This window comes from Emys orbicularis, chromosome 7, assembly GCF_028017835.1.
Source record: "Emys orbicularis isolate rEmyOrb1 chromosome 7, rEmyOrb1.hap1, whole genome shotgun sequence".
NCBI lineage: Eukaryota > Metazoa > Chordata > Testudines > Emydidae > Emys > Emys orbicularis.
In genome coordinates, this window is record NC_088689.1 from 31,349,487 (window position 1) to 31,359,952 (window position 10,466).

Consider the following 10,466-nt stretch of genomic DNA (forward strand, 5'->3'; position numbering starts at 1 on the left):
TTATACTAATGAATTCCAGTCTCGGGTAGCTTCCATCAAATGTCTCTGTCCATGCCCTACCCAATTATCTTGATTGTCAAATATCCTACCACAAAACCAGCAACTAAAGTTAGCTTTCAGGGTATTATCAGAGGTAGTTTTCACAATCTGATAATTGTTTTTGCTTGTCTTTTTCAGTGTTAATTTTAACACAAATCTTTCTTTTACAGGACTAACAGGTTTTACCATCCTGTGCCTCCTTCGAGAGAGATCCTCAGTAGCAATGTCCAAAGTATTGCAGTATGCCGGTTCCAGAAGAGCATCAATAGTTCTTTTTGACAATGAGACCTTAAGAACATGTCCTTTAAATTTAGTAATAGTTTTCATTACATTTACAACTTCTGGAACATCTGCATCAGGATGGTTTAGTACTACAACTGGCTGATTTCTCCGAGGACATTTTACAAGTTGTTTAGAATTAAAAGGAAGTAGTTTCAAAGTCCTCACAGTTTCCTTTGATGCCCTTGGTCTGTAAGGGCCACTTGATTTGCTAACAACTTCAGTTTGATTCTTTTCTTTGCACTTCCTGTGCAACATTATTTTCTTTCTAGGGGGTTCTTGGAAATCATCCTTAGTTTTTCGTTTGGAATTCTTGTTTCTTTGTGAAACCACAGCTTCAGAACTTTTATGACCAGTTTGTTTTAAGCGAGGTTTGACTTTTGAAAGTTTGTTTCTGGTGTTCCACGTGGACTTTTGGCTACCATAACTATTCCCTTTGTTAGCAATTACTGCTTGTGTAGAATTAATTGAACACTTTTGCGACCATGTCCCTGTAGGCGTGGTGGAACATACAGGTTCTACAGGAAGTACACGATTAGAGCTTGCCAAAGAGGGATTTGCTGGCATCAATCTACCTGGTAAGAATAAGGCATCACTAGAAGTAAGAATAGTCTGTTTCTGCCCTAGTGCAGGACTTTTAAAGGACTGCATTCTATCCAATTGTAGTGAGGGCACTGAGTTGCTAACTGATTCTTTTAGATCAGTAGTTGCATCAGAAGTAGAGGTCTTAATTTTCAGCATAAGCTTTTGTTGCACGGCTCCAGTTTTCTTTGGTTGACAATTTTGATTATAAGCATTATCTTGAACAACATTATGTTTCTGTACCACAGGCTTGTTTGGCGTCATACATTTCAGAAAAACTGCCTGTCGTCCATCAGGCAAAAGCGCATAAACAGGCTGCTTCTGTGGAATCTCCTGTTGTTTTACTGACTCCAGGGAACCAAACACAGTGCCATGATGTTCTGGTAAAAAAATTTCAGAAGAAAATCCTTTCATAGAAGAATCAGCTGAATTTGTAATTATACGAGGCGCTTTGAATGGCACGCTATTTGACAAATCACTTACTGCCCCATCAGATGCAGTGCTAACACCAGAGGAATTATTTACACTTCTAACACTGTCATTTTTCAATTCGGTCTTTGAAGTTGGTACTGTTATTTTACCATACTCTTGAGATGCAACTCTCCCTAAAATCTGAGAGCTATCACCAGTGACATTTGCAACTGTGCCAAGTGTCCCATTACTAAATGTCAATATCATTCCAGGTCCTTTATTTAAAAGGAAGGATGCAGGTATGCTTTTAGTCAAATGAACCTCTGATGAACTCGCTGATGGGAGAGGTTTTCCTGAAACAACTTGTAAGCTTGGTTGGTTAGCAAGATGCAAAGGTACAAGAAATCCTGGTGGAGGTGTCTGAACTAAAAGTGTTTTCTTCTGTTCTGGAAGAATTGGTGAGAAGCCACTAGGATTCTGGGTTGTAGATCGCATCCTATCTTTTACCAACTGCTGTGTTATGATTGCATCTGTATGAGTTTTAAGCAATGTACCAACACCCGCAGTTCTAGATAACTTATCCATTTCTTCTGCATCAAGTGATGTCATTGGTGCCTGTCTTTCTTTCCCAAAACATATACCTTCATTTATTGTGCTACATTTCATGTTCAACTCTCTCTTAGACATATGAACACCTACATTAGAAGAACTGGCTAAACCACATGCAGTGGAGTCTTTTAAGTGTGTAAAAGTTTTACTGTCTGTCTGATTACATGAAAATGACTGATCACAATGAAGTTTTACGCATGTATTTAACTTATTGTGAGATTCTTGCGGAGTATTTGATTTTACTTTTAGCACATCTTGAAGTAATTGGTTTACTTCAGGTGACAAATAATTGGATGCCTGTTTACTATGTAATGAGAAAACTGATGTGATTTTAGGCATAAGGGATGAATTAGCACAATCTGAAATATTTTCTGCTTTAGATTTCTCAGCTACATTTTCAAACACTTGGTTTATATTAGTGTCCAAATACTGTTTGCTACCACCATGCCATTTTTCCGTAAAACACTGTCTGTCAATAACACATTTAGATTGGTTTCTTGAAGACACAGAATTATTCTTAGTGTTTACCTGTCCATAAACTGAATTAATATTTAACTGGGACGATACACATTTTTCAGGGTTAAAACCTCTCACTGACTGTGAAAATGAGGCTGTAGAGTCACTTCTCAAGCTGTTTTGAAGAAGAAACATTTTGCTGGACATAAAGTCTTTAGGTTTGTCATCTGTTGGCATCCAAATGCTACATGGATTATCTGAAGAGTCTATTTTAGAGTAATTATGAAAAGGCAGTAGTCCCTGGTTAGATGAATCAACTGATGGATAGTAGAGATGATTAGATCCACTGTTATTGCTCACTCCACCATTTTGTATTTTAAACTCAGTAGGGAAGGGCATTTTCATGGGGTCATAATGAAGTGTATTTGTAACTGTGGGAGATAATACCTGAGGACGACTGTGAGCAATACAACTTTCCCATGAGAGAACATTACCCCTAGTTCCAACCTTTGTCACCAAGTCACATGGAGGTGCAGTTGATCCAGGCTTCATTGGCAAATGAGTTGCATTCTTTCCTATAACTACAGTGGGAGATTCTACAGTCTGAGAAATAGTCTTACCATGTGATAAAGCATTATTTTGTTTTTCTGCTTTTGCTTTTCCTGAACAAGGAGTAGAAAATGAAAATGGAGTGGAGGTTAATGAGTGAAGAGAATTATTCTTCAGAGTTTGCTGATTAGTTACATGTGATGCAGCACTTGAAGATAAGCCGAAAGTATCAGCAGTTTGTAGCAAAGAATCAGCTGAGGCATCTTTAACACCATCAGATTTTTGTCCCGATAAATACACATTCTGTTTATTTGTAGGCAACAATTTTATTACAATATGCTGTTTTCCATCCACCATCTTAAATCCCATAAATTTAGCACTGTAGTTTGCTGGAACAGATATTTTATTATTTTTCACCATCAGAACTGTAGGTCCATGAACAGCATTTTTCAATAATCCCAAACCAAAACTTGATCCATCTTCTGCTTTATTGTATTGCATGGTGGTAGGCGACAATGTTCCACCTTGGAGATTATGCTTTTCATTATGTATAATTTGATCTTTTTCTTCATTCAAATGCAGCTCCTTTACAGACTGGTTTAGCTCTTCAGATTTGGGTTGAATTTTATTCAAATTCCTAAGTACTTGTGCATTTTGCTCTTCAGTTTTGTCATTTCCATTGTTAATTTTTTTCCGTCTCCAAAGCGCTTTCCTCGATGCTCCTGTTTTATACCTTCTCAAAATAAGCTTGAGCCCTGCTGGAGTCTTTACTATTCTTTTTTCACATTTATCCTTCTCCAGTTTATCTTTTGCATACAAGTGATCTCTATGCAAAGCTATTACATGCTTTAAAAGGTAATCCTTCCGTGGTGCACTATAGCTGCAATACTGACAACTGAAAGGAAATGCACCAGTGTGAACAAGAAGATGCTCCTGAAACTCCCCTTTTGTAAAGCTGACATGATGGCATTTACCACATTTATACTGGATTTCGTTATGTCTATGAATGTGCTGAACAAATGTGCCCACATCTCGGGTAGAAAACCCACACTTTTCACATTGAAAATGACCATTTATACAATGCTTTGATGTGAAGTGTTTTGTCAAGTCCAACAGGGTATATATATGCTCATCATTACAAATCTCACATTTTACTAAAGTGCTGCGATGGATGCGGCGATGTTGTTTAAACAACTGGAAGTCATTGGCTGAAAAATTGCACATTTCACAAGGATATGAAGGCAGCTCTCCATAGTGTAACAGTTGAAAGTGTTTCTGTAGATCATTTGGGCTATATCTAATTTTGTCTCTACATTTTGTACAGGTGAAATTCAGTATCTTTGCTGAAGTTTTCAAACCCTCTTCTTCAAACTGCACTTCTGGTTTACTTTGCAAATTGCAGCTTTCTGAACAATTTAGATGACTTCCATTTACTTTCTCTTGACTTAAAGATTTTCTTGCAGTTTGCTGTTTACACTGAAATAATTTTCTGAATCTATCAACTTCATGTTTCAATACCACTTCATTTGGAATGTTCACTTTGGGCAAATCAATTTTCACATTTTTCAGTCCATAAGAAAGACTGACATCTAAAATCAGTGGTGGAGGCATTACACTTCTAGTATCATTCACCAATGCTTTTTCCACAGCATTATCTGGAATACAAACACAATGTTTCTTTGCAGCATTATCTTGTAATAAATTAGTTGGCTTTTTATCACAAAAAATGTGTTCCTTTTCAGATGGCATGGTTTTAAAAATATTCCTTATTTTGTTTTAGGGAGATCTCGTGAGTTTTTGTAATTTTTGCAGCAGACAAGCCTGTTATGCAGAAATATCTTCAGAGCTCCAGGACTTTCTCCATTTTAATTTCCCTGAAATTAAAAATAGCACAGTGAATGCTACTTTTTAAAAGCTGATTCAATTGTAACATACTCCTTACGAAATTATTTAAAGTATAGTTTATGAGCCAGCATTTTAAATATATTTTTAACTGTTTATTACTTTTATATATTTGTATTGCTGTGGCGCCCAGGAGAAACAGCACCAATCCAAAAAAACAAAATGTCTCCCTCCAACAATTATATTAACTTTATTTCTATGAAACTTTTTTGGATCATTTGGGCATTATAATTTCAAAAATATATAAAAATATTTTTAAAATTGTATGTGCTATACCTATTGACAAAAGAGAAAAATACACTTTAACAGTTCATGGCTACAGCTTTATGTTTTTTGTTTTCTCACAACATAGCTTTTTGTAAACAGAAGTCTTAAATATATCTTCATATTGTGTAAGCATCAGAACTTCTGAGTGTCATTTTTATTAAGTCAGACTTTATTATTCACTCAGGTACAGATAAACCTTGGATTCAATCCATATAAAAATAATTAACTTTACTATGACATGGGTCATGAAATGGCACCTAATGTATTATGAATGAATTCCTAAAGTATGCAGTGAAATTTGACTTCATTAATAAAAATATGAAAATGCCCCTACTTTTGCTAAGTTTTCACTACTCAGACTAGTAGCTAAATGTTGTGCAACAGAAACTAGTATCATCTAATCTTGGGGAATAGCCAGATTTAAGTTTTACTTTACAAATGATGTGGACAAAAAATCTATTCCAATACAAAGCAGCACAAGAGGCTTCACTGGCATAAGGTCTGGAAGCTCAAGTCCATGTTTGAAAACAAGGTTCCCACATGGCAACATAGTATCAGGTGCAATGGATTGTCACAGAAAATCATTTTCACTCCTTAAAGGTAAACTGCAAAACAAAACAAAAAAGGGGGTTGCCCTTCCCTGCTTCTTCATAATCTATAAAGTTCTTTCCTGTTTAGGTGGGGTTTTTTTGTTTTGTTTTTTTTTTTAGTTAGAAAAAATGATATCTTCACGTCCCTCTTTTCTGGAGTGCTTTAGCAAAATTTTTGGAGATGTTGCTTGACTAGTAAAGTCACAAGATACTGTAACCTGAGCAGCAGCCTCCACACACACATGCATACCTACACAAGGTGATGGGGATACTAAATCATAGATCATTTTATTGGTTAACATTCAAACTGTAAGAATGAGTTTTTTCATCCCCTCTTGGTTAGGGGTATGCAAAAGCTACAGTATAGGTAACAGGCTCTGACAACAGCACAACTGAGGTTCTCTAAATATTTTATCATAGTCCTCTAGCAAGAGAAGACCCAATATTAAACACGTTAAAATCAAGCAGCAAGATAGAAGCTGAAAAAAATTCCAAGGCTCTATTTACACATCAGAGGAACAAGAAAGGCAAAAAAACATTTTTACACATATTCTTTATTGCACACCTTTAAAAAATATTATTAGGATTCCTAAACAAGTCTTCCAAATGATAAAGAGCAAAACATTTTCCAGTATTTTATACATCTTTTCAATAGTAATATATTATATGTTGTTATTATTATAGTATAGTAATAGCAATATTTTAGACAATTAAAATTCAACTAACAGTGTTCCTCAGTTAAGTGAATCACAGAGTTTTAAATTACACATTTGGTGTTCTTAAAACAAATAAAAATACCCAACACACACACTTAGAAGTCTTTGGTAACTAAGACCAATGACCTGGCATACAGAAAAGAGGAATTTTATTTTTAGATAAGCTACTGTACATTTCCTGTTTATATTCACAAGTGTGAGATTAGTCCATCTGATATTACTCTATTTTGTGCCATCACAGAGGCACTGCATATACACTTCATTGTCACTAAAAGAAAAATATACTAATGTTTCCTCTTGTCAACACTAAGATCCACTGATGTACTGGTATATAAGTAGAGAAAATAATCTAGCTCCCAAATAAAGCATGGGTGACAAAGTATGGCTCAGAATTCTTCACTGTAGCTGGATATTATTAATAGACAAGATGCAACCCATTCAAATTATATGTCCCAGCATGCCATGCTCCATCCTGATGCTAGTAGCCAGCTGCTCAGATGACGATGGAGCATTATACTGAATACTGAGACCAGTAATAACTACAGACTGCACTTTGCATTAAAAATGAAGGCAGTCTGCTGTATTTTATGCAAAGGTGAACTTCAGGTTCCTATTATGGTACCAGTGTGGTCCTGAGTTGGGCAACCTTTCATTAACTGGATAAAACACAGATGCTCTTGGCAAAGTGTTTGCCAGATATATCCAACCAAGTTAAATTCTACTTAAACTAATTAAGCACACAAGTTACAAGTTAACACTCATATGCTAATATAAAACTGCCTCACTGTATAATAGGAAATTTTTTCTAAGTGTAGCTCCCCACACAACAAACAAAATTCTTACCTAGTAAACTTACAAAATAGAAGCCCAGTGAAATTTTTGTCTTTTAGCTAGGCATACATTGAACTTACTCAGTAGGGAAAGATTAGATTTCAATTCTTCATTTGCCTTTTCAACATTTTTCTTCCACGAGAATGAAAGGCATAAAAATACAACGATCAGAAAAGGCCACAGTCAGGAGAAATACTTAAGAGAAGGATCTGGAAATAAAAGGATAGAGATTCAAAAAGCTGTAAATATAAGAATTTCAAAAACAAGCATAAATTCTTCACAATCTGACATTTTGTGTGTTTTTAGCCAAATGAAGGATGGGACAAACTCTTATATGACAAATATGGTTCTGTCAAGAAGAATGGAGTAATTTGTGATATGACCTATAAATCTATGAGTGGAATTAACATAGTTGGCAATCAAAAAACAAAACTGTACTCTCCCATCGATTTCTTGGGTACTTCTAAGGTGCCTATAACTTTGGTAACCAAGTAGCCAGACATGATAGTTGTCAACAAACCACAGAAAGATAACATTATTTGTAACCACAGGGCTTGTCTACATTTACAACGATGTAGCTGCAGCACTTTGTGAAGATGCTACCTAGGCCAACAGGAGAGCTTCCACCTTCCCAAGAAGGGAGAAGCCCTCCCATCGACATAGCAATCTCTACACCAGGAGTTCAGTCAGTATAACTGCGCTGTTACACCAACATAAGTTTGTAGTGTAGACCAGGGCTCAGTCCATTGATTTCTGAATCTGCACCAACAACAACACAAAGTTTAACTTTGGCGAAGCCATACAACTATTTCCGGAGGATTTTGAAAAAAATGCTTTTTAAAAAGAAATGGGGGGACATGAAAGGAAAGAGAACTAGTCTACTCACCACCATTTGAAAATAAAACTGGATTTACATTTCTTATATTTGATATCATGAGTAAGGACCCAATCTTGAAAACATTACGCATATGCTTAACTTTACTCAGATAAGTAAGCAGTTTCTAAATTTTTCTAGGCCCCAATCTTGTTTTGAAGGACTTCCAGTTTGTCAATATGTTGTTAAAACATGATGTAGGTGAAAACAAAAGCAAGCCACTGAATACAAAGAAGAAATGACCCAGTTTAATCTGATGATAATAATTAAGTATTCTTATTTTTAACATAAAAAACAACCAACATTAGTCCTTTGTACACAAATTTAACTATTGTCCTTTGTACACTAATTTAACCATGTCAACTATTATACATTTTGTAAATTTTCATCAAATAGTAAGGGAAAAAATTAAATTTGAAATATAATAAGGTTACAGCCAATTAATATTGTCAAAGTCTTGCATACATTTTGTTTCCACTATCTTAAATTTTCTAGTTTAAAAATAACTTTCACATTTTTGGTCAAATCTGCAAACTTTCATTCATTTAAGCAGATCTTTGACTTCAACAGGAATATGCACATGTTTAAGGACTTACAGAAATAGGCTCTGATGTTAAAGTATATTTGAGCTCTCATATCTTTATTTTATGAAAACAAAGTGAAACCTGTTAAATTTGAACAAAAATCTGAGACTAAATTAAGATGGACATCAACTGAGAAAGGTTTATTGTTTACAAAAGCATCTTATGTTAGAAATACAGTGCTATGCAATCATCATAAACATACCTACAATTACTTTCTTGAGCTACATTTGTAATAGTCTATAAAAAGCTTCATTAAATATACTATTAGCGCTGCACAGTGTACACATTTTAGACACTCTAAGCACCACAATTAAGTAGCTCTTTCTAAAGGCTACCAGCTGACTACTCTACTCATAGTAAGATATAAAACCATTGTGAAGGGTTTTCTAGTCTAGGGTATAAGCTCTCAGGGAAAAAAATGTAATGTGTGTGAGTGCATACACATATATGGTAGACAAACAGGGCTGAAATACAAAACCCAAGGTGTTTAGCTACCTTCATGAACACTTCAGAAGTAGTACATTTTAAACTATTACAAGGCATTACTACAAGACACTCTAAGCAAAAGTGGGGCTGGGGGGACCCCCTTTTCTGAGGCACTGAGACGAGAATCCCTCCTTGTAGACTAACTCAAGCTTTTCAGGCAACTCTAGGGATAAAGGCTCTGGTGAGACACAGGGCACCTGATGGGCAGTGAGTGGTCTCCCCCCGCAGCCACCCAGCCTGATCCCCATCAGGCTAGGCAGTGCGGGGCAGCCCCCCACACCTGGCTGCCCCGCTTCAGGGCCCCAGGCAGCGGGGGGTTCCCGGGGACGCTGAACTTTTGCTGCTGCCCACGGAGATGGCAGAGTTGCCAGGCGGGGACTCTACTGGCCCCTCAGCCAGGCGGAAGGATACACGGGCACAGACCATGGGACCCCTGCCATGCGGCGAAGGGAGACGCTTAGTGCCCGCGGAAGGGGGCTCAGCCGCCTTCCCTCTTGTTCCCACCTCGCCTCCCGCCACCCACCCGGAGCCTGGGGCCACCCCACAAACTTTCATGGCGGGAGGCGCACGGAACTATTTGATGGCTCAGCCCTACAGCAGGACTGTTTCCTGCCCCGACAGGGAGTCGCACCCTGCTTTCCGCAACCCCCTCCCGTGCACGGGGCCGCAGCCCCCTCCCTGGGGGCCGCACAAGGGCCCATCCGCCCGCTAGGGACCGTGCCCTGCGCCCACTTACCTTGCCCGTCTCCATAGCCCTCCGAGTCACAATTGGCGGCCATAACAGTTTCCATCCGGGGACTGTGGTGCTGCCGAGCTGAGCCCAACCCAGCAATGGGGGGTGGGGGTGGTGGCGGCGGCGGAGGGATACGCGCTTCACCTGGGACAGACGGACGGAGGCCGAGGAGGCCCAAGGAGGGGAGTGCGTTCTGATGACCCTCAAGGCCCCCAGTTGGGGGGAGTGCCAGGCCCCCTGGATGCCCCCCGTGCCCCTGTGCTGGCTGCTGTATGTTGACTGCAGCAGCTGTAAGGCTGAGATCCTGCTATATATGAGGCAGCAGCCTTGACAGCCCCATATACCCTCCCTCCTCCTCCTCCTCTTAGGGTGACAGATAGCAAGTGTGAAAAATCAGGGTACTTTTTGGAGGGGGGTAAAGTTGCATATATAAGACAAAGCACCTAATATTGGAATGTCTGGTCACCCTATCATCCTTGTCTATGACTGGAGGGGCTGAGATTGGGGGGGAAGGGGGCATGGCACAGGAGCATAACACATAACCCCCAGTTGCAGGGC

The 10,466-nt window shown here is 38.4% G+C and overlaps 1 protein-coding gene across 1 annotated transcript; it reads right to left on the minus strand.

Moving 5' to 3' along the window:
- ZNF518A (zinc finger protein 518A) lies at positions 1-9,968 on the minus strand. Its single transcript, XM_065407629.1, has 3 exons — positions 9,912-9,968; positions 7,312-7,440; positions 1-4,799 (listed from the first exon to the last, which is right to left on the minus strand). The coding sequence occupies exon 3, from the start codon at positions 4,672-4,674 to the stop codon at positions 1-3; it is 4,674 nt and encodes a 1,557-aa protein (XP_065263701.1). The 5' UTR covers positions 4,675-4,799; positions 7,312-7,440; positions 9,912-9,968.
- Between the last annotated feature and the right edge of the window lie 498 nt (positions 9,969-10,466).